Raw genomic sequence first — 24,674 nt, 5'->3', positions numbered from 1 at the left:
AAAAATAAAAAATATCTGGATGGATGGCTTAGCAGTTTTGGCCTGCAAAGCCAAAGGACTTAGGTTTGATTCCCCAGGACCCATGTAAGCCAGATGCACAAGGTGGTACATGTGTTGAGAGTTTGTTTGCAGTGGTTGGAGGCCCTAGCATGCCCATTCCCTCTGTCTCTCTTTCTCTCTGACTCTCCCAAATACATAAGTAAATAAACTTTTTTTTTTTAAAAAAAAAGGACACTGGGTGTGGTTGCATCCCAGCACTTGGGAGGCAAAGGTAGGAAGATCGCCATGAGTTCAAGGCCATCCTGAGACTACAGAGTTAATTCCAGGTCAGTCTGAGCTAGAGTGAGACCCTACCTCAGAAACCAAAAAGAAAGAAAGAAAATGCAAGTTGAGGGGCAGGAGAGATGGCTTAGCGCTTAAGGCACTTGCCAGAAAAGCCAAAGAATTCTGGTTCACCTCTCCAGGACCCACGTAAGCCACATGCACAAGGTGGTGCATGCAAATGGAGTTCATTTGCAGTGGCTGGAGGCCCTGGCACGCCCATTCTCTGCCTCTTTCTCAATCTCTCTCTCTCTCTCATTCTCTGTCCCTCAAATAAATAAAATATTTTTTAAAATAAGAAAATACAAGCCAAAGCCTCGCATGGTAGTGTACACCTTTAATCCCAGCACTGGCTACAGTGAGACTCTACCTCAAAAAAAAAAAAAATGTAGATAGATAGATAGATAGATAGATAGATAAGAAAAAACAGTTGGTACTTGTCTTCCTGAGTCTGGTTTATTTTGCTTAATATAATCTCCAGTTTCATCTGTTTCCCCTTTTTAATATCTTATTTATTTATTTGAGAGAGAGAGAAAGAAAGAAGAGGGGGGAAAATAAAGAGAGAAGAGGCACACCAGGGCCTCCAGACATTGCAAACAGACTCCAGATGCATGTGCCACCTTGTGTATCTGGCTTATGTGGGTCCTAGAGAATCAAACCTAGGCCCTTCAGCTTTCCAGGCAAACACCTTAACCACTAAGCCATTTCTTCAACCCCAATTCCATCCATTTTCCTATAAATGACATGCTTTCATGTCAAAACTCCAACATTCTTTTTTTAATTTTTACTTATTTATTTTTAGAGAGACAGAGATGGTGGGGGGCAATTGACATGTCAGGGCTAGAAGCAGTTTGTGTGAGAGACTTTCTGTTATGACCATGTCCTGAGAAGGTGTTCAGGGTTGTATTACATAGAAATGAACTGGTGTGAGGGATATGACACAGAAAAAATGAAATCTTTGGGCCTAAACTGCCCATTTACCTGCGATTGTTTGAGATAACAACTACTGAGACTGGGCCAGCTGACCTGCACTGGGGCAACAGGAAGAATATAGACTGTTTTGAAGGGGCCTGAGTGCTCAAGGAGTGTCCTGTTCTTCAAAGTCTGCTTTAGTCCCCCCTGGATTAATCCTACCTGGTATTATGGAGTATAAGAAATGCAGGAAAGAGAGGATTGTTGAATTCACAGCATGATCTTGTGTTTTGGAAATGGCCATGGGCAGAGATGGCTTAGTGGTTAAGGTGCTTGCCTGTGAAGGCTAAGGACCCAGGTTTGACTCCCCAGATCCCACATCAGCCAGATGCACAAAGGTGAGGCAAATGCAAGGTCACACAAGCCCACTAGGTGGCGCTAGCGCCTGGAGTTTATTTGCCATGGCTGAGGCCCTGGCATGCCGATTTCTCTCTCTCTCTCTCTCTTTCATAAATGAAATAAAATAAAATAAGATAAAATAAAATAAAATAAAACTTCTTTCTGGACTTACTCCCACAGGCTCATCAGTATCTCCTCTCAGACCCATCGGGGTGCTGGTCTGGTCAAGGCTGAGGGCATGTGGGCTGTAGCCACAGAAGTCAGTGGTTAGATCGTGCCTGAACTCCAAATGCAGACAGGCCTATGTGAAAAAAAAAACAGCTCCCAAGCGCTGGCGCATGCCTTTAATCCCAGCACTCGGGAGGCAGAGGCAGGAGGATCGCCGTGAGTTAGAGGCCACCCTGAGAATACATAGTGAATTCCAGGTCAGCCTGGACTAGGGTGAGACCCTACCTCCAAAAACCAAACAAACAAACAAACAAACAAAAAAGCTCCCAATTTCCAACTTCCAAACCCGTCAGAGCCTCATCTATAAAGTTCAGCGCTGCCACACCTGCTCGGAGAGCAGTGAGGAGAGAACAAGGTGCCCTGGTTGTCTGGCTTTCCTGCCTGGGATGGGGCTTCACCCCCTCTCCTCCAGGCCCCAGTGCTCAGAGCCAGGAGCCTGTCCCCAACACACCATAGTCTCTTCCCAGCTCTGGCCTCTGCCTAGCTGCGCTGGTCCACGGCCATTTGGAGGAGGAGAGAAAGGCCTTGGGACGGGGGGCAGGGGCAGGTGCCCACGGCTGCCAGGGCCAGAAACGCCCTCGGCAAAGACATGATCCTCGTGCCCTCCATTAGAGTGTGTCAACGCTGTCAACCACAGGGCTTGGGCAGGGAGCTGAGGGTTCCGGTTCCCTTTTTTAGAGGAAGTTCTGGTCCCGCGCCCCGGGCGAGTTTGGTACAGGTACAGCTCAACACTGTCAGGCCCTTCTCAGCCCAGGCTGCCTACCAAAGCTGGGGCTCGCCTGTTCTCTCCCTCTGCCACCCCCCCCCCCCCGCCCCACTCCTGACCCTGCAGCAGTTGTGACCCAGGGTTAATTAGGGGTGGGGATGTGGCCTTTTATGGACTTCTGCGTTTTCTGTAGTCAGCACAAATGATTTCTGCAATTGGGAAACTCAATAAAAGGTGGGTGTTTTTTGTTTGAATTTTTGGGGGGGTTGTATTGTTTTGTTTTGTTTTGTTTTTTGAGGTAGGGTCTCACTCTAGCCCAAGCTGGCCTGGAACTCACTATGGAGTCTCAGGCTGGCTTCAAACTTACAGTGATCCTCCTATCTCTGCCTACCAAGTGCTAGGATTAAAGGTGTGTGCCATCACACACCTATTTTTTTTTAAATAGTTTTATTTTTATTTATTTATTTGAGAGAAAGAAAGGATAGGTGCTCCAGGGTATCCAGCCACCGCAAACCAACTCCACACACATACGTCACCTTGTGGATCTGGCTTACATGGGCTCTGGGGGAATCAAACCTGGGTCCCTTAGCTTTGCAGGCAAGTGCCTTAACCACTACGACATCTATCTCTCCAGCCCTATGTTTGTTTTTAATTTAGGTCAAGAAATAGCTGGGCGTGGTGGCGGCGCAGGCCTTTAATCCTAGCACTGGGAGGCAGAGGTAGGAGGATCGCCGTGAGTTCAAGGCCACCCTGAGACTACATCGTGAATTCCAGGTCAGCCGGAGCTAGAGTGAGACCCTACCTCGAAAAATCAAAATAAATGAATGGATAAATACGTGATTGAGTTGATGGGAACAAAGACGGAGACAGAGATATCCTCAACCACGCTACTGGGATGGGACCCAGAGCATGTGTACCTTAGGATTTTTGCAGAGTAAGGAATGCCCATGCACAGGCCGCAACGACCAATGAGAAGCCCTCCAACACGCCCGTGATTACTTTGGGTTCCCAAACACCTGACATAACACGTCACAGCCTGCCACTCATAGCCCACAGCTGTTCACCAGGGCGCCTTTATTGAGCGCCTCCTTGGTGGCAGACAGGTGGGCCCATGGGAACAATGGTGGCATGGGTGAGCATAATATCGTATTTGGTTAACCCACGGTGCCTATAGCACTTAAGAGAGAGGAGAGCCATTGGCACCCCAGGAGTCAGGCATCTCGGCCTGAAGATGGTAGGAGAACGGATGCCAGTGATGTCCAGGGCCTGATGTGGACTATACCGAGGTGCTTGGGGCTATAGATGGACATGCAGCGGGGCGAGGGGAACTGTTTGGCAAGGGTGGCACCCAGGATGGCACTCAGACTCCCCCGGGGCTGCTTTGGGCCCACGGCAGGGAGGGGTTCACCCCAGAGGCTTCTTGCAGGCAGGGTCCTGGGTCACAGACAGGGCCACAGAGCCTTGTCTTCTCTGCCACACATACCTGTGGAGACATAAGTGGGCAGGAGGTCGGGCAAGGCTGGATCATGTGGCCCTGCCACTGGGGAAAATGCTGCCATGTACTCACGAGGTCCCCGCTGGTACCAGGAGGCTGTCATCGGGAGTCAGGCTCAGACTCTGTCCCTGCATTGTCACCACAGAGGAGCCCTCCTGTGTGAAGAAAAGGAGGATCAAGTGGGGGCTGTCAAGAGTGAGTTCAAGGCCAGGCTGGGTAGCTTAGCGAGACCCCCGTCTCGAAATGAAAACGTCCGGGGTGGGGTCTGGGGTTGTGTACTCGGCGCTAAGAGCACTTGCCTAACACGAGGTCCTGGCTTCCCTCCGCAGCCACCCACAAACGAAACGGCAACAAAGAAAAGGTAGGCTGTGGGGCCTCAGCCCTCTCCTGAAGGCCCCCCTCGCAGGGAGGCCCCCGGGGGGCACTGGCACTATGGGAACCAAGGGCCCTGGAGCAGCCTGATCCCTGTGGATGGGAAGCTGAACCTCCCTCTCTCAGGGTCCCACTTGCCAGCTGCCAAAGCCACACGTCCACGTCCTGTCCCTGGCCTTCGCTGCTGCCTTGTCCGTGAGCGATGACCTGATGAGGGCAAAAACAGATTTTTCTGTCTTTCTTTTAAAAAATATTTTTTAAAAATTTTATTAATTATTTATTTGACACAGAGAAAGAGGGACACACACACACACACACACACATATAGGGCCTCCAGCCATTGCTAATGAACTCCAGCCACCTTGTGCATCTGTCTAACGTGGGTCCTGGGGAATCGAACCTGTGTCCTTTGGCTTTGCAAGCAAACACCTTAACTGCTAAGCCATCCCTCCAGCTCTAAAAATAATTTATTTAATTTTTTTGTGACAGAAAGAGGCAGAGAGAGAGAGAGAGAGAGAGAATGGGTGTGCCAGGGTCTCCAGCCACTGCAAACAAACTCCAGATGCATGCTCCCTCTTGTGCATCTGGCTTATGAGGGTAACTGGGGAGTCGAACCTGCATCCTTAGGCTTTGCAGGCAAGCGCTTTAACCACTAAGCCATTGCTCCAGCCCCAAAGTCCTCAGAAGATTTCTGGTCACAACAACACTGTTGTCTTTTGATCACCATTTTTTGTTTGTTTGTTTTTGTTTGTTTATTTGAGGCAGGGTCTCACTCTAGCCCAGGCTGACCTATAATTCACTATGGAGTCTCAGGGTGGCTTTGAACTCACAGCGATCCTCCTACCTCTGACTCCTGAGTGCTGGGGATTAAAGGCGTGCACCACCACGCCTGGCTCACTATTGTCTTCTGAGACAAGAAGGGGACAAGAGTACCCTACGCTCACTCATGTCCACAGCCTCTACAGAGACAGAAAGAGTGTGTGTGTGTGTGTGTGTGTGTGTGTGTGTGTGTGTGGTGTAAGATTAGTTCTCACTTCACAGGTTTCTGGGCAGATGCCCTAGGTAGCATAGGACTACCTTACCTGACTCTCGTAGGTGTCCCCAAACAGGCTGAGGGATGTGCCTGCCTGTAGCTCCTCATGGTGGCCAGCCAGCCAGGCCTTCAGAGACATGGGTTCCATGATGGAGCGCGTGCTCAGCGGGAACGGTGGCTCCTTAAGCAGCTGGTCTGCACCCACAGCACAGCAATGGTCAGTGCCCTCTGGGCTCCACCCACCCAGCCCCAGCAGACCCAGGTTCAAGGGGTCCTCTCCACGCCCCTCCCCTGGGCTGTCAGTAGCTAGAATGGGACCTGGGTCCAGCCCAGTGACTGAGCAGTTGACACGGGAGCACCGTTTGGTTCCGTCTTCTTAGCCCCTTAAGTATTGGGCAGAGGACTCAGGAAGAGAGAGGGAAGGAGGGAGGGAATGAGAGAGAAGAGGGAGGGAAGGAAGGTGATGGCCAGGCGTCTCACCAGGGTTGGGTTTTCCCGTTCGGTACTGCTCCGAGTGGAAGAACCTGTGGGAATGAACAGAGAAGAGGGTCATGGCTGGTGGGAATTCCTATTTAGAAGCCAAAGAGACACACACAACATATGATGTCATCCACAAGAGACCACACACTTGCAGGGCCCTCACAGGACTTGACTATCCCCCCTCCTCTCCTCCCAGCCTTGTAAGATAGCCCTGTCCCTTCCCCATGGGGAAGACTTCCTCCCTCCACGTTAGCAGGTTGAGGTGATATTAAGGGGAGGGACCGGGCTGGTGGCTTACTCTTGGATGATGGGGGCCAACTGCGTGCCAAGGTCCTTGCAGTAGAACCACTTCTCAAACAGGACATCCACGGTATCCCCCACATAGTACCTGCCAAGGTCGAGGTCAAGGTCATCCACAGCCCATCTAGCTTCAGGGCAGCCTGGGTCAGGCTTGGCTCTGCTTGCGGTTTTCTGCCTGGATCCTCGTCCTGTATTCGCACAGCCCAGGGATCCATGTTTTCACCACGTTCCTACACTTGACTCTTCCACCAGCATGAGGTCCCCCATTCACAAGGCAGGGAACTCAGCGCTGGAGAGATGGCTTAGTGGTTAAGGCACTTGCCTGTGAAGCCTAAGGACTCATGTTTGACTCCTCAGATTCCACATAAGCCAGACATACAAGGTGACACCTGCACAAAGTTGCGCACACAGGCGAGGTGGCACACACGCACAAGGGGGCGCACACACACAAGGGGGCACACGCGTCTGGTGTTCAATGACTGTGGCTGGAGGCCCAGGTGCTCCAATTCTCTCTCTCGCTTGCTCACTCGCTCTTGCTCTCTCTCATAAAAAAGGCCAGTCTGTTGGGCTTGCCTCAGAAGGGCGGGGTCTGGAGAGATGGCTTAGTAGTTAAGGCATTTGCCTGTGAAGCCTAAGAACACATGTTCAAATCTCCCGGTCCCTCACAGCCAGATGCCCAGTGACACAGGCACACAGTGTCGCAACGTGCCACAAGGGGGCGCACACATCTGGAGTTAGCTCACGGTGGCTGAAAGGCTCTGGCATGGACATTCTCACTCTCTTTCTCTCCCTCTTTCTGTCACTCAAAAATAAAATAAAAATTAGAATAAGGGCCGGAGAGATGGCTTAGCGGTTAAGCGCTTGCCTGTGAAGCCTAAGGACCCCGGTTCGAGGCTCGGTTCCCCAGGTCCCACGTTAGCCAGATGCACAAGGGGGCGCACGCGTCTGGAATTCGTTTACAGAGGCTGGAAGCCCTGGCGCGCCCATTCTCTCTCTCCCTCTGTCTTTCTCTCTGTGTCTGTTGCTCTCAAATAAATAAATTTTAAAAAATTAGATTAAAAACTTTTTAAAAAGCTGGGAACTCAGAGCCTATGGGAGCAAGACAAAGTGACAGGGATGAAACAGCCCGTGTCAGAGTAGGCTGGTCTCAAGACAGTCCGGGAAAGTAAGAGAACGTTGGATCCAAGTCTGTCCACGATGCTTCAGGTCAGTGTATAAGGAAACTTCCGTGGCCAATGTGAAGACCCCTAATGTCAGGGCCTCTCTTTCTGGGGTCACAGCCGAGAAGTGGGGCAGAGCTAGGCCTTCTCTTCTGGGGAAGGCCCTGGCCCTGTAAGCATAAGCCTTCGGGGGTCCTTGTGGTGACCAGGTGTTTCCAGCCAGGGCAGTGAGCTCCCCTGGTGGCCTGGGAAGAAGGCCAAGAAGACAGGACAGCGCTGTGTCACACGGCACACGGCAAGGGTAAGGAGTAGCTGTCACCTGAGTTCTGAATCCTGGGACCCATGTCGGGGCCGGTCCAGCTCCGCTTTTCAACCCTCACTGACAAACAGGCTCAGCTCTGCCCAGGGCGAGACAGGTTGCGCCACGTCTACCCCGGAATGCGCTGCCCACCAGAAAGTTCCATAAAGGGATCACAGTGCCCTTGGGAATTGCCTTCAGAATGGCATTATTATTATTTTTTTTTAATGCTGAGTCCCTGGCTTTTATTAAAGGTCAAAAGCAGCCAGATGAAATCCGTTATTGAATTTGCTATAAAATGTTATTGAGGACACCAATAAGTCACTAAAGCCTCCTCTGTGAAGCTCCTTTGAGAGACTCCTTTTAGGACGCGAGGCCAGGTATCTGCCTGCACAACAGGCTATTATGCAGTAGAATAGATAGACTGTGTTACAGCATTAATAGTGGGGTTTAATAGTATGAGAAATGTGCAGGAGTTTTCTAACCAAACAAGGCAAAACCCAATCCCATGCAAGCCTGCAGTGTTGGGAGGCATAGGCAGCTCACAGAAAGAACAAGGTAGAAGTCTCAGCGCTGCTTTTATCTGACTGGAGGGCAGGGGGTGGATAGCAAATGTACTTTGCTTTTAAAGTATTTTAGTTATTTGTGCAATATCTCTATCACACCTTCCAAGGCTCAGGGTCCACTGTGGAAGAGGTGGCGGAAAGAATGTAAGAGCCAAAGGAAGGGCAGACTCCTTATATCATGTTCCTCCAGACACAAAATGGCCTGGATATCCATGACCTCACAGTGCCTGACACTATCTACACAAGACCATCATCATAGGAAGAAAAGATCATGACATAAAAAAAAAAGAGAGAGAGAGACTGATTGAGAGGGGAAGGGGATATGATGGAGAGTGGAGTGTCAATGGGGAAAGTGGGGTACAGAGGGAATTACCATGGAATATATTTTATGATCATGGAAGTTAATTACAAAAATTTGAAAAAAAATTAATCTTAAAAATATTTTAATTATTTATTTAAGAGAGAGAGAATGAGAGAGAGAATGGTGTGCCAGGGCCTCCAGCCACTGCAAATGAATTCCACATGCATGTGCCACCTTGTGCATCTGGCTTACATGGGTCCTGGGGAATCAAACCTGGGTCCTTTGGCTTCACAGGTAAACACCTTAACCTCTAAGTCATCTCTCCAGCCCATGAAATTATTTTTTATAAAAAGATGTGGGGGCTGGAGAGATGGCTTAGCAGTTAAGACATTTGCCTGCAAAACCAAAAGACCCTGGTTTGATTCCCCAGGACCCACGTTAGCCAGGTGCACAAGGGGTCGCATGTGTCTGGAGTTCGTTTGCAGTGGCTGGAGGCCCTGGCACACCCATTCTCTCTCTCCCTCTTTCTCTCTCTCTCTCAAATAAATAAATAAAAATAAATCAAGATGTGGATCAAAGAACTTTAGTTCCAGTAACTTGAAAAATTTAAACTTTCTTACTTGAAAAAAAATTCTAAACTTAGTTTCAGGAAAATCTTTGTTCCTTTGCATTTCAGGGGCTTCCTCTTTTTAGAGTGTAACAATCAGACTGATGAGTCAAAACAGGAAGTGGGGTGGAATCCACTCTGAGCAGGACCTAGGTTCTTCCCTTCCCTGCTGGGCCTCCATGCTAGGTCTATTGTTCTAGACCTGACTTTATTTAAAAAAAAAAAAATACTTTTACTTACATTTATTTCAGAGAGAGGAAGACAGAAAGAAAGAGTGAGTATGGGTGTGTCAGGGCCTCCTGACACCACAAACAAACTCCAGACACGTGTGCCACTTTGTGCACATGGCTTGACATGGGTACTGGGGAATTGAACCCTGGCCATCAGAGTTTCCAAGCAAGTGTCTTTAACTGCTGAGCTATATTTCTATCCCCCGAACTTCCGCTGGGACTAAAGGTGTGCACCACCACACATGGCCCTTTCCTTTTTTTCTTTTTTTTTTTTTCCAGGTAGGGCCTGTGGGTCCTGAATACTGGAATTAAAGGTGTACGTCATGATCGCCCGGCCTGCCTTCCTTCTTTCCTTCCTTCCTTCCTTCCCCCCTCCCTCCTCCTCTCTCTCTTTCTCTCTTTCAGTTTTCCGAGGTAGGGTTTCACCTTAGCCCAGGTTGACCTGGAATTCACTATGTAGTCTCGGGGTGGTCTCGAACTCATGACGATCCTATGTAGGACACTTTCTGTTGAAGTTTTGAACTGTGTCCCCTGCCCCACTGCTGGCCCTCTACCCACCCATTTCTACCCACCCACTGCCCCCCGCCCCCACCGGCAGGGACATTTACCGCAGCCCATCTAGCTCAGTTTCCAGTCGCTTCCGCTCGATCACCAGCCCCATGGTGTTGGCAAACCTCTGCGGGGAATGAGGCACCCTGGCAGGCAGGAGGAATATCTGCAGGGGCAGAGGGGTGCCCAGTAAGGCTGCTGCTCCTCCAGGGGACCTCCGTGTCACCCCAGACCACCCACAGGACAGCAGGGGTCCCTGGCTGTCCAGCTCTACCCAGGGGACTGGAGGGAATGTAAGCCTGGGCTCAAAATGGGGCAGCCCAGAGGATGGGCAAAGCACGTCGGGTGGGCAGGAGGGTCGGGACAAGTGACCAGGATGGGTTTCTGTGGTGCCCCTTGTCTCTTCATCTTCCTCCTCACCTCTCCCTGATGAATGACCACATCCCGGTGTTCACCTCGCTCCAGGACTCGGAGCAACATGTCTCCTTCTAGCTGATAAAACACCTATGGGAGAAAGAAGAGCTTGGGACCTCCTGGAGCCTTCCTGGAGGCGGGGGAGGCTTGGCTCCTGCTGGGCCCCTGAGTGCTGATAGGAAACCCAGAAAGCTTCCTGAAGGCCTCAGACCCCCGCTACTATCAAGAAAACTCAGAGGGTGGGGAGTCTAGACTATCTAGGCCCTTTCGAGGCCAACTCCAAGGTACTTAGCCATTGAACAAAACCGTAGCAAGGTTCTGGAATTTTCCTGTCTTGTCCCCTGCCCAGAGGCCTTTCCTGTGACAATCCGCAGGCCTGGCCAAGAGCAGAGAGATCACTGACAACAGAAAATCCCCAATAGCCACGGGCAATCCAAAAAGAATTATGTGCATTTGGAAGTAAATCACGTTTGGGGCTTGGGGCTAGCTGAAAGATTAAGTGTACTAGCTCAGGCCGATATTAAATCAAGTCTAGCTTCTGCGACCCGGAAAGGCCCTCACAGGAGGGCAAGATGGAAAGAGATGAGAGGTGTGAAGGACCCTAGACACATCAAATCCTTTCATGGACGCGGAGCAAAAAGGTTTGGACACGACCTGTCCAATCACGGGGCTAGTCAGAGGTTCTTCTGAGTTTCCCTCTCACCTGACTTTCCCAGGGAAGGAATTGGGCACATGGACTCTGAGTGATAGGTGAGTCAGATCGGGGTTATCTCAGAAGCCAGCGTTAGGGCTGGAAAGAAGGCTGTGTTTAAAGGCTCTCACTTACAGAGCTTCACAGCCTGGGTTCGATTCCCCAGTACCCACACAAAGGCAGATTGATGCACAAGGTGGAGCATACATCTGGAGTTCCCTTCTCTCTCTCTCAAACTTTTCTTTTCTTTTTTGGTTCTTCAAGGTAGGGTTTCATACTAGCCCAGGCTGACCTGGAACTCACTATGCAGTCTCAGAATGACCTTGAACTCACCGCAGTCCTCCTACCTCTGCCTCTCAAGTGCTGAGATTAAAGGCGTGCGCCACTGCGCCCAGCCGCTGGCCTTGAACTCCTGATCTCCTACCTCCACCTCCTAGGTGCTGTGATTACAGGCCTGTATCACCATGCCCACCTTCATCCCTTGCTTTCTTATTTCTTTTATTTACTTGATAAAGAGAAAGAGGCAGAGTGATAGAAAATGTACACACCGGGGCCTCCAGCTGTTGCAAACAGAACTCCAAAAGCATGGGTCTCTTTGTGCATCTGGCTTACGTGGGTCCTAGGGAATTGAACCTGGGTCCTTCAGCTTTGCAGGCAAGCGCCTTGACCACTAAGTCATCTCTCCAGCCCTCAGCCCTTGCTTTAATTTCACCTTTGTTTAGGTGCTTTTGGTTAGGGATAGAGAAGCACAGTACAAAATTGAAGGCATAAAGGAAGATTCAGTCCAGCCCCCAGCACACACTGCCCCTAGCGATTCAGGGTTTGTACCCTCTAGAGCTTAGGAGGGGTCACCTAGCCCTAGCCGCTTCCTCGGGGCCCAGCCCTCTCAGCCACTTTGCTCCTCCTCTCTCCATCCCTCACCCTTTCCATCCCAAGATGCCTTCTTGTGCTCCTGAATGTGCAGAAGGAGAACCTGGCTCTTGGGGTCACAGAAGGAGAGTGTCTTGGTACTTAGGTCTCATTTGGGAGGGCAACCATGTGTATTGAGGCTGGCTGGGGCGGGGGGCAGGATCCCACCGAACACAGATTGCTGCGTGTCCCTGTGGTGGAGCCGTCCACAGCAGAGTTCCCTGGCTCAGCTCAGAGGAAGAGGACAGCAGTCAAAGGTGGCCCTGCAGTTCCCACAAGTCTAAGGTCACAGTCATGTCTGCCCCTCTCTGAGCCACACACTCTGGCCCTGGGGCAGGAAGTCTCTGTACCCGCCTCCCCGAGGTGGCATTTCTTGCCCACGGGGCTGGCGCAGAGGGATAATTGCCACGTACCTCCTCACCCTCCTCGATGTGATAATCCTTCCTGGTGTTTGGACCTCCAACGAACATGATTTTGAGCTGTCCCTGGTGCCTGCGTGAGCAGAGGAGAGGAGAGGCGGGGATCCTGGGTCAGCTCCTGAGAGGGTGGTGGCTGGAGGGACCAGGGCTCGTGGGGACAGGAGAGGACCTGGTGCACCTGCCTCCCACCCTCCAGCTTATGATGTGTGAATCTAGACATCTCTGCGTGATTGTGTGTCACCATGTCCTCTGGCCAACAGGGAGCAGTGTGATGGTGGCCCTGTTACACTGTTCATAAGATGTTCTGGGCCACACTGAAGATTTCCAGTTCCGGAAGAGAAAAGGGGAGCCCTCCCCCGCCCCACACAACTTGTCTGTCACGCTCCACCAGCTGGAGGCCCTGCTCTCGGGGAGACAGGGGACTGTGACAGCTAGTCGGGGGTTCAGGCAGCGGCAAGTCACTGTGATGGGTTTAAAAACACAGGCGCTCCAGCCAGCCTCCTGGGATCCAGTCTGTCTTTACAATCTTGGGCATGCTACTTAACTCTTTGAAGCCTCAACTTGCTCATCTGTAAATGAGGAGATAATGCTAGCTTTGCAGTTAACTTTTTAAAAGAATATTTTTAGTTTTTCTCTCTATTTATTTGAGAGAGAGAGAGAGAGAAATAGGCAGGGTGTGTGTGTGAGAGAGAGAGAGAAAATGGGTACACCAGGGCCTCCAGCTGCTGCAAACAAACTCCAGATGCGTGCACCCCCTTGTGTATCTGGCTTATGTGGTTCCTGGAGAATCGAACCTGGGTCCTTTGGCTTTGTAGACAAGCTCCTTAACCACTAAGCCATTTCTCCAGCTCCGTAGCTTACTTTTTTTTTTTTTTTAACTATTTTTGAGACACAGAGGGTCACATGTATCCCAGGTTGGCTCTGAACTCGCCAGGTAGCAGAGGATGACCTTGAATGACTCGTTTTCGTATCTTCACCTCCCAAGTTCAGAATTACAGAATAGCAGGCTGGAGAGATGGCTTCACAGTTAAGGCCTTTGTCTGCAAAGCCTAAGGACTCATGTTAGACTCTCCAGATCCCACGTGAGCCAGGTGCACAAAGGTGAGGCAAGCGCAAGGTTGCGCATGCCCACCAGGTGGCGCAAGCATCTGGAGTGTGATTTCAGTGGCTGAGGCCCTGACATGCCAATTCTCTCTCTCTCTCTTATGTTTTGGGAAAGAAGTGGCTGGAAGAGGGTCAGTTTTGAGAAGGGGCCCAGTCAAAGAGCCAGACCTTTGTTTGGGGGGTGGAGCAGTGGGATTTTGAGGTAGGGTTTCACTAGTCCAGGCTGACCTGGAATTCACTCTGTTGTCTCAGGGTGGCCTCGAACTCATGGCGATCCTCCTACCTCTGCCCCCTCCCTCCCCGCCGACCCCAGTGCTGGGATTAAAGGCTTGCACCACCCACACCAGGCTAAAGACCCAGACCTTGAACTCTGGGGTGGCGGGGAGTCTCAGCTCTTCAATTTCGCAATGCTTAGCATGCAACCTAAGGCTTTGCACAAGCTAAGCATGTACTTTGCCCTTAAGCTACATTCCCCCCCCCCCAGCCATTTTGTTTATTTCTGGTTTTTGTTTTGTTTTTGGAGACAGTCTCACTATGTAGCCAGGCTGGTCTCAACCTGGGGATCCTCCTGTCTCAGTCTCCTGAGTACTGGGATTACAGGTGTTTACTATCATGCTGGTCCAGGTTTATTTTTTTTATTTTTGAAGTAGGCTAGAGAGAGGAGGCATGGGAATGAGAGAATACAGACAGCTGCGCAGTGAGGGGAAGAGACAGCCGGATACAAGCTTCAAGGCGGAGGCAGGATGTGGTCTGTTAGCCACGGTGACCAAGAGTGTGCCCGGACTTTGTAGTAGGCTGTTGTTAAGCCTGCATGTGGACATTGTCCCTCGCTAGCTTTGTGACATTGAGAAAGTTACTTATAAATCTCACCCCATCGGGGAATGCTGCAAGGATTCACTAAGCAGCCTGTCTCTCCGAGAGTCAGCGACTGAAGCTGGTCTGCGTTGAAGCCCTAACCTACTGGAGATGACTTGAGGAAACACAGACGTGTTGACTATGGGCCTAGGTGTGTATGGGGTAGGAAAGAGGTGGGGAAAAAAAAAAAAAAGCCCAGTTAACATCCGGACATGGGTGACGCACCCCTTTCATCCCAGTGCTCGGGAGGCAGAGGTGGGAGGATCGCCGTGAGTTCAAGGCCACCCTGAGACTACAGAGTGAAATCCAGGTCAGCCTGGGCTAGAACAAGACCCTACCTCGAAAAACCAAAGAAGAAGGAGGAGGAGGAGGAGAAAATATATATATAGCCCAGTTTTGGAACTGAGGAAGAGGGAGGAAGGGAACACAGAGGACAGCCTAAGAGGTCTTGGGCTGAAAGACAGCGGTGGACAAGGCAGATTGTAAAAGCAGGTGGGCCTCGGGAGGGGCTGAGGGGTGTGTGTGTGTGTGTGTGTGTGTGTGTCTAAGCTACAAATCAAGAACTTCAGCTCAGTTGGTAGAGTGCTTGCCTAGCATGCACTAAACCCTGAGTTCCATCCCCAACAGGCATGAACCTGGAATGGGGGATGCGTGTTTATAATCCCAGCTACACCAGAGTTCAAGGACAGCCTAGGCTACATGAGACTTCACCGCTCCTCTCCCCGACCCTTAAAAAAAAAAAAAAAAAAAAAGAAAATCCCCCATCAAGATGATCCTCAGGCTCGATGCTTGAGGGCATGTTGTGTAGCTCAGCCGACTCCCCTCATCTGGGTTCTATTGTAAACCTGAGACATTGAAAACCATGCTCCCCGAGAACATCCCATCTAAGGAGCTGGTTTCCAGCCCTGAAAGGGTTAGCTCATCTCCCATCAACTCAGAGCCATTGCAGCCATCATCAGAAAGCAAGACCAATAAATAAATAAATAATAAATAAATTTAATAAATAAAAAAGAAAGCAAGCCCACACTCCCCCCCTGAAGTCACCAGAAAGAGGAAGGGCCCAAGAGCGGTGACACGGAACGACAGCTACTCACCCAGCCCGGGTGACCACCCCCTTCTTCAGGCTTTGAGGTTGGAGAATTCAAGGAAGTAGGTGGGGAAAAGAGGTGATGACAGAGGGGGTGACATGGATGTGGGGAGGGGTCGCGCCAGGACTCACATGAGCTTGTTGCAGACGGGGGGCTGGAAGGAGGCCCGGTTCTCTTGCACCCAAGCCTTCACACTCACCGGGCGCTCCATGGCGAACCTTCGGGACTCTGCAGCCCACGCGCGTCACCGGGCAGCAGGGCCATCCGTCGGAGAGGGGCCTGGCCGTGGCCAGCCTCCTGGATCAGCGCCCCGAGGTCAAAGAGCAGAGGAACCCATCGGACCCTGCTTGGGCCGGAGCCTTGCACGGTGCCCCAGGCTCACGTCGCAGCGACCCCCCTCCCCCACTCCCAGGCCCACATCCATCTCTGGACCTGGCCAGCGTCCCAGGAGCCTGCTACCTGGCCAGCCTGCGTGAGACACCAGATCCAGGCAGACCACTGACCAGATGCCTGGTTTCGAGGTAGGGTCTCACTCTACCCCAAGGCTGACCTGGAATTCACTACGTAGTCTCAGGGCGGTCTCGAACTCACGGCGATCCTCCTGTTTCTCTGCCTCCAGAGTGCTGGGATTAAAGGCATGTGACACCATGCCCAGCTAGCACGGTTTTAAGTTCCTCATTTCGGTTCTATTTTTTCCCCCTTGTTCTGGAAATCAAACCCAGGGCCTCCTGTTTGAAAAGCCCAAGGGCTCTTTACCACTGAGCTACATTACACCCCAGCCCTTTGCTTGCCTTTTTGTTTGTTTGTTTGTTTTTTGAGGTAGGGTCTCACTCTAGCCCAGGCTGAACTGAATTCACTATGGAGTCTCAGGGTGGCCTCGAACTCACAGCAATCCTCCTACCTCTGCCTCTCAAAGGCTGGGTTTAAAGACATGTGCCACCATGCCCAGCTTGTTTTGTTTTTTGAGGTAGGGCCTCCCTCTTGCCCAGGCTGACATGGAATTCACTCCATAGTCTAAGGCTGGCCTCCAACGCACAGCCAAACTCCTACCTCTGCCTCCCAAGGGCTGGGATTAAAGGAAGCGTATGCCACCATGACCACCAGCTTTTTTCTTTTCTTTCTTTCTTTTCACTAATCTTTATTCTTAAATATTTGATTTCTATTTGAAAGAGAAAGAGGCAGAGAGGGAGGGGGAGGAGAGATTGAGAATGGGCACACCAGGGCCTCCAGCCACTGCAAATGAACTCCAGACGCATGCGTCATCTGGTGCATCTGGCTTACGTGGGTCCAGGGGAATCGAACGGAGGTCCTTTGACCTTCCAGACAAATGCCTTAACCGCTAAGCCATCTCTCCAATCCCTCTTTTTTTATTTTGAGGCAGGGTCTCACTTTATAACCCAGGCTGCTTCCCCAGAACTCGCTATGTAATCCATGCTGGCCACAACCTCTCCATGCCCCTGCTTCATTCAGCCTGGGGTTCTGGGGTTCTAGGCTGGTATCACCATAACCTCATCACCCGGCTGCCTTTGCACATCTTAAGTTACACAATATGTGGAATTTGGCAGATGAAAATGGCCCTGGGTATCTTAGCCCTTTGCTGGGGTGGTTAGACAAACCCAGGCTAAAGATTTCAGTCCCGTGCCAGGCGTGGTGGCATACGCCTTTAATCCCAGCACTTGGGAGACAGAGGTAAGAGGATCATTGCTATGAGTTCAAGGCCACCCTAAGACTGCACAGTGAATTCCAGGTCAGCCTGGACCAAAGTGAGACCCTACCTCGAAAAACCAAAAAAATAAAAAATAAAATAAAAAGATTTCAGACCCGTGAGAGGCTGGTCCAAGGCTACCTCGGGGCAGACCATCGGGTCTGCGTGTAGGGATGCTGAGGGGGAAAGGGAGACCACCACGTGGCTTTTCTTCTCTCCCTTCAGGACTCAGGACTCTTGGGAAAACCAGAGGGTGGTGTATGGAAGTGAGAGGCAGGGCAGAAGGACAATGCCCCAGGCCTCTGACCTCAGAATGCACATGGAAGACTAGAAGAAATCCTACCTCTTCTCTTGGCCGCCCCCCACACCCACTGCGCCCTGGTGTGGGCAGATTCTCACAGCAAGGATGCACAGGTGCAAGTCAAAACCCAGACAGGTGTGCCACGGAAGCCCCGACCACCTGGCTGGGACCACAACCCTTCTCCTTTTGGCCTCCTCCTTTGTTTTTTCAGTTATTATTATTATTATTATTTTTTACTTGAGAGAGAGAAAGAGGCAGATAGATAAAGAGAGAGAGAGAGAGAGAGACATTGGGTGTGCCAGGGCCTTCAGCCGCTGCAAATGAGCTCCAGACTCAACGTACCACCTTGTACATGTGGCTTACGTGAGTCCTGGAGAATCAAACCTGGGTCCTTTGGCTTTGCAGGCAAGTGCCTTAACCGCTAAGCCATCTCTCCAGCCCAGTTATTTATTTATTTATTTATTTTGGGTTTTCGAGGTAGGGTTTCACTCTAGCCTAGGATGACCTGGAACTCACTATGTAGTCTCAGGATGGCCTCAAACTGATGGCAATCCTCCTACCTTTGCCTCCCGAGTGTTGAGATTAAAGATGTGTGCCACCATGCCTGGCTCCAGTTATTTATTTTTTAAGTATATATATACTTTGCTGAACATTTCTTGCTAGAATATTATTTGGCTCATAAATAATTCAAACCTCTTCCTTCCCTCCCCCCTTCCTTCCTTCCTTCCTTCCTTCCTTCCTTCCTTCCTTCCTTCCTTCCTTTCTTTCTTTGAGGTAGGGTCTGTACCCCAGACTGACCTGGAATTCACTATGTAGTCTCAGGGTGGCCTTGAACTCATGGTGATCCTCCTACATCAGCCTCCCGAGTGCCGGGATTAAAGGCATGCGCCACCACGCCTGGCTACTAACCACTTTCTTTATGTCCATTATGTACAATTGATCAGAGATATCAACAAGGACACACTGAGGGTGTGTGTCTGTGTGATGTGGTAGGTCTACTCTGGCTATTTAATCAATGGAGGGATGGGTGGATGGAGGGATGGATGGGTGGGTAGATGAAGGCCTGAATGAATTCACACTAAGGGAGGGAAAAATAGCTACTTTCAAACTCGCAGGTGTTCTATTACAGAGTACAAAGAAAAGAGTGATAGTTACCCTGTATTTTAAATATTTATTTATTTGAGAGAGAGAGAGACAGAAAGAGAGAGAGAATGGGTGCTCCAGGGCCTCCAGCCACTGCAAACAAACTCCAGACATGCACCACCACCTTGTGCATCTGGCTTGTGTGGGTCCTGGGGAATCGAACCTGGGTCCTTATGCTTCTCTGGCAAGCGTCTTAACCGCTAAACCATCTCTTTGTATTTTAATTGATGTACCGAAATAACGTGACTCAGGCCATAAGAAAAATCTGGGGCATCTGAATTATCCAGATTCACCCTGCACACAGGCTGAGCTGCTGCTGCAGGATCTCAGTTGGATATGCCCGTGTCTAGTTTGGGCTGTGTGGCTAGACACTGTTTTATGGGCTGGAGAGATGGCTTAGTGGGATGTGTTTTGGAGTCAGACCGGCTACTGTTGGGCCACGAGGTCACTGGGATGTGTTTTGAACACTGAAGGCCACCCGAACTGGAGGGTGCTCCCGAGGTTTTGCAGCCGCTGAAAGCCTCACCTGGCTCTCTGCTGCCACCTTGTGCCCAGGACGAGTGGCTGTCCGCAGGAAGTGGCCAGGGACCCACAGCAGCTGAGCGAAGCCATCTTAGACCACAGCAGACATCAGCAAACCCCAGGAGAGGTGGTGTAAGGAAAGTGGAAGAGAAAAGCAAAAGAGAACACGGGACTTGATCTCTCCAGACAGACTATCTATCGAGAGAAGCAGCGAGGGGCAGCAGCCTTCCCACGGGATGAAGGCCGAAGCCCTGGGCCAGGCTGGGGTGCAAGCTTATTAGCCTAAGAAAAACAGACTGTAGAGCTGGAGAGATGGCTTAGCGGTTAAGGCAAATGCCTGTGAAATCTAAGGACCCAGGTTCAATTCTCCAGGTCCCTCGTAAGCCAGATGCACATGGAGGTGCATGCGTCTGGAGTTCCTTTGCAGTGGCTGGAGGCCCTGCCGTGCCCATTCTCTCTCTCTTTCCTTCCCTCTGTCTCTAATGAGCAAATAAAATAAAATCTTAAAAAGATTATTTAAAAGAAGAAAGGGAAAACAGACTGTACCAGCTGCAGGTCCAAGGGAAGTCGATAAGGAACTGTAGTTATTTGTGTTCTTGCTCGGAATAAGCTCTTTTAGCCAAATTATCTAGGGAGGGTACCTCCCCTCAACCACACGGTTTCTGGTCCTCAAGGTTTTCTGAGCTTAGGGAACTTTATCAATCGGGAGTAGCCTGTCAAGGCCTCAGGCCTCTGTGGCTTCTTTGTTGCCTGCTAGTTTTAGGGAGAGTTATTAACTCTTTGGTTCCCTCTAGTTTCCAGGGAAGGCTATGAACCCTTCAGGTGGCAGATCTGCCCAGCTGACCCACTGCAGCAGGAGTGAATGAGATGGTTTATTTGTCACTGACTGAAGGAGACCATTGGCGGAGGTTTTCCCAAAACCATTTGGTGTCATTTTGTTTCAGGTATGCCACTCATGAATGGTTCATAGATGGAGTTTACTGATTGATTAATTGATTTGAGGGGGGGATGGATATGGGTGTGCCAGGGCCTGTAGCCACTGTAAATGAACTCCAGATGCATGCGCCACCTTGTGCATCTGGCTTATGTGGATCCTGGAGAATTGAACCTGGTGGGTCCAAAGGTGGCTTTGCAGGTGTATTCTTCTGTTTAGCTTACCTGAGTTTTAAATTTTTTTAATTTTATTTATTTGACAGAGAAAGGGGGGAAGAGAGAATGGGCACACCAGGGCCTCCAGCCACTGCAAACGTACTCCAGACGAGTGAGCCCCCTTGTGCATCTGGCTAATGTGGGTCCTGGGGAAATCGAACCTGGATCCTTTGGCTTTGCAGGCAAATGCCTTAACCACTAAGCCATCCCTCCAGCCATTTTCGTGTGTCCACAACTATATCTATAAGTCTCTGAGTGATTCCCTCACATTCTGTATGTTACAGACGTGAACGAACGTCTGTTCACTCTCAGATAGGGCACCACCAACAGACCAATAAGGCGATTACACCAAAGTGCACCTTGGTGAACCCCAGTGAGTTGATTGGGGTTACTAACGGGAGTGTGGGTGAGGAGTTACAGGAGCCTGGATGAATCAAAAGGCAGCTCTTCCACAACTCAGGCAATCAGTGTTCTTGGGGCTCGCAATGTGATCGGCTGGTACTCAGCTGGTAGGAGAGTCTCATAAATAGTTGTTTCTCGAACAAATCTGGAACGTTTCAGGAACTTTCTAAGACTTGTGAGCTGCTCTTTTTTATTTTTTATTTGAGAGCAACAGACAGATATAGAGAGAAAGAGAGAGAGAATGGGCATACCAGAGCCTCCAGCCACTGCAAACGAATGCCAGATACATGCGCTACCTTGTGCATCTGGCTAACGTGGGTCCTGGGGGATCGAGCCTCGAACTTGGGTCCTTAAGCTTCACAGGCAAGTGCTTAACTGCTAAGCCATCTCTCCAGCCCCTCTCAAGGCTCTTTTAGCTCCTGAGACTTAATGAGCTTTGAGCCTCAGAACTTCCTGAGTCTCAAGTTCTTAACGAGCCTCCTCCAGGGATGACGTTTCAGTTAGAAGGAAATTGCTCTACAACACTATGATATGTGTGCTTAAGTCATTTCTGTTCTGTTTACTTATTTATCATTTATTTATTTGGGAAATTAGCAATAAAAGTAATGGATTTCATTAATGCATTTTAATACAATGTGTCATTATACTTTGGTACTCTTCTCTCACATTTTGTGGTTTTTGAGGTAAGGTCTCACTCTAGCCCAAACTGACCTGAAATTCACTATGTAGTCTCAGGGTGGCCTCAAACTCATAGCCATCCTCCTACCTCGGCCTCCCAAGTACTGGGATTAAAGAGCATGCACCTATCACACCTGACCCTCCTTTCCTTTTTGGAAAAAAAAAAAAATTAATATAGAGAAAGAAGAGAATCGGAATGCCAGGGCCTCAGCCACTGCAATTGAACTTGAGACGCTTGTGCCACCAAGTGGGCGTGTGTGACATTGTGTGTGCCTCATCTTTGTACATCTGGCTTACATGGGATCTAGAGAGTTGAACATGGGCCCTTAGGCTTCACAGGCAAGCACCTTAACTGCTAAGCCATCTCTCCAGCCCTCTCTTTTCCTTTTTTTTTCCCTTTTTTTTTTTTTTTTTGGTTTTTCAAGGTATGGTCTCACTGTAGCTGAGGCTGACCTGGAATTCACTATGTAGTCTCAGGGTGGCCTCGAACTCTCAGCGATCCTCCTACCTCTGCCTCCCGAGTGCTGGGATTAAAGGCATGCGCCACCACGCCCGGCGTAAAATATATTTTTTAAAAAAGGGAAGGAGCTGGGCATGGTGGCGCATGCCTTTAATCCCAGCACTCGGGAGGCAGAGGTAGGAGGATCGCTGAGAGTTCGAGGCCACCCTGAGACTACATAGTGAATTCCAGAGCAGCCTGAGCCAGAGTGAGACCCTAACTCGAAAAACCAAAAAAAAAATAATATATATATATATATATATATATATATATATATATATATATATTTTATTATTTCTTTATTTATTTGAGATAGAGAGGAAGAAGCAGAGAGAAAGAGAGAATGGGAATGCCAGGGCCTCCAGCCACTGTAAACGAACTCCAGATGCATGCACCCCCTTGTGCATCCAGCTTCCATGGGTCCTGGGGAATCTAACTGGGGTTCTTAGGCTTTGCAGGCAAATGCCTTAACTGCTAAGACATCTTTCCAGCCCTCTCCTTTCCTTTTTTTTTTTAATTTATTATTTATTTATTTATTTCAGAGTGACAGACACAGAGAGAAAGACAGATAGAGGGAGAGAGAGAGAATGGGCGCGCCAGGGCCTCCAGCCTCTGCAAACGAACTCCAGACGCGTGCACCCCCTTGTGCATCTGGCTAAGGTGGGACCTGGGGAACCGAGCCTCGAACCAGGGTCCTTAGGCTTCACAGGCAAGCGCTTAACCGCTAAGCCACCTCTCCAGCCCTCCTTTCCTTTTTGAGACAGAGTCTTGCTGCAAAGCCCAAGATATCCTAAAGTTCGTCATCCTGTCTCTGCCACCTGAGTGCAATAAAACTTATTTACGTCTTACGGGCTGGAGAGATGGTTTAGCAGTTAAGGCATTTGCCTATGAAGCCTAAGGACCCATGTCAACTCTCCAGGTCCCACATAAGCCAGATGCACAGTGACACAAGCATGTAAGGCTGCGTATGCGCACAAGGAGGTGCACACATCTGGAGCTTGATTGCAGTGGCTGGGGTCCCTGGCGTGTCAATTCTCTCTTCTTCCCTCACTCTCACATTTAAAAAAAAAAAAAAGAGAGAAAAAGGAGAGGGCTGGAGAGATGGCTCAGCGGTTAATTCATATGCCTGAAAAGCCAAAGGATCCCAGTTTGACTCTCCAGGACCCACGTAAGCCAGATGCACAAGGGGGCACATGCATCTAGAGTTAGTTTTCAGTGGCTGGAGGTCCCTGGCGTGCCCGTTCTCTCTCTCCCTCTCTCTGCCTCTCTCTGCCTCTTTCTCGCTCTCAAATAAATAAATAAATATAAAATAAAATAAAAAGAAGACTGTTGGGCTTGGGCTTGCCTAAAAAAAAACCAAATCTTATTTACATCTTTTTTTTTTTTTTTTTTGGGTTTTCTAAGGTAGGGTCTCACTCTAGCTCAGGCTGACCTGGAATTCACTATGTAGTCTCAGGGTAGCCTCGAACTCACAGCGATCCTCCTACCTCTGCCTTCTGAGTGCTAGGATTAAAGGTGTGCGCCACCACGCCCGGCTTTTATTTACATCTTTAAATACATTATTTCAAAACCTAAACTTTATATTGGAGATAACATTAGCTGCTATAATAGGAAACAAAACTCAAGCATCAACAAAACAGCTCAAATGCAGGGGACACCCCCAGGGAAAGTCTTCCATTTTCATCCCATGAGGACAAATGGGGCGGTAGCCCGTGCACACAACTCTGTACGGACCACACAGAGGCAGTGGATCTTGTCTCTCTTGCACTCCTGGGCTTCTCACTACCACAAACGAGTACCAGACGCCCGAGCCATGTTTTGTATCCAGCCTCACATGGATGGCTTTGAAATGAACCTGGGTCAGCAGGCGAAGCAAGCAAGGTTTAACTCAGCCTCTCCCACCACCCCCGCTCTGAGGTAGGGTCTCACTCTAGTCTAGGCTGACCTGAAACTCACTTTGTAGCCCAAGTTGGCTTTGAACTCATGGAGATCCTCCAACCTCAGCCTCCCCAGTGCTGGGATTAAGGGCATGTGCCACCACAACTGGCTCTCTCTTTTTATTTATTTAAAAATAGTTTTAATTGTTTTTTGTTTTTTATTTGAGAGAGAGAAAGAGGCAGAGAGAGTGAGAACGAGTGAGCCTTCAGCTGCTGCAAATGAACTCCAGATGCGTGCGCCCCCTTGTGCACATGTGCGGCATTGCATGCTTGAGCCACCGTGTGCCTGGCTTGCTTGGGACCTGGAGATTCCAGCCTGAATTTGTAGGTTTCGCAGACAAGTGCCTTAACCTCTAAGCAATCTCGCCAGCCCTTAAAAATATTTTGATTTACTTATTTGCAAGTTGAAAGAGATAGAAAGAAGACAGGCAGCTGAAGAGAATGGACATCTCAGAGCCGCAGCTGCTGCAATCGAACTCCAGACACTTGCGCCACCCGGTGGGCACGTGCGACCTTGCGTTTTCCTCACCTTTGTGTGTCTGGCTTACGTGGGATCTGGAGAGTCGAACATGGGTCCTTAGGCTTCGCAGGCAAGCGCCTTAACCGCTAAGCCATCTCTCCAGCCCCTACCCCACCTTCACTTGTAATCACAGTGACAGTATCCTGTTCACGGGCTTATTCAGGACCATTAGGAGCAACAAAACCCTCAAGGGTTGTATCGGATGATGACTGGAATAGGGCCATAAGGACTGGACACCTGCTCCCAGCTTGAGCAAATGGGCAGATTCTGTGGAAAAAGGACTGACAATGCCAGAGAGTGTCATAAATGGACCAGGTGATTGGTGACATCAGTACAGCCCCTCCTATGCCATTAACTAATGAATCAATAGATAGTTCACAT

General features: G+C 49.9%; 1 protein-coding gene across 1 annotated transcript; it reads right to left on the bottom strand.

The window, feature by feature from the left end:
- Positions 1-3,600: 3,600 nt before the first annotated feature.
- On the bottom strand, positions 3,601-15,758 carry Haao (3-hydroxyanthranilate 3,4-dioxygenase). Its single transcript, XM_004660127.2, has 10 exons — positions 15,569-15,758; positions 12,385-12,463; positions 10,378-10,461; positions 10,017-10,123; positions 6,245-6,334; positions 5,947-5,990; positions 5,516-5,661; positions 4,572-4,640; positions 4,134-4,216; positions 3,601-4,049 (listed from the first exon to the last, which is right to left on the bottom strand). Exons 1-10 carry the CDS (start codon positions 15,646-15,648, stop codon positions 3,971-3,973), a joined length of 861 nt encoding a protein of 286 aa, XP_004660184.2. The 5' UTR covers positions 15,649-15,758; the 3' UTR covers positions 3,601-3,970.
- Positions 15,759-24,674: the final 8,916 nt, after the last annotated feature.

This window comes from Jaculus jaculus, chromosome 18 (genome assembly GCF_020740685.1).
Source record: "Jaculus jaculus isolate mJacJac1 chromosome 18, mJacJac1.mat.Y.cur, whole genome shotgun sequence".
Taxonomy (NCBI): Eukaryota; Metazoa; Chordata; class Mammalia; order Rodentia; family Dipodidae; genus Jaculus; species Jaculus jaculus.
This window is presented reverse-complemented; position numbering and strand designations above follow the sequence as displayed.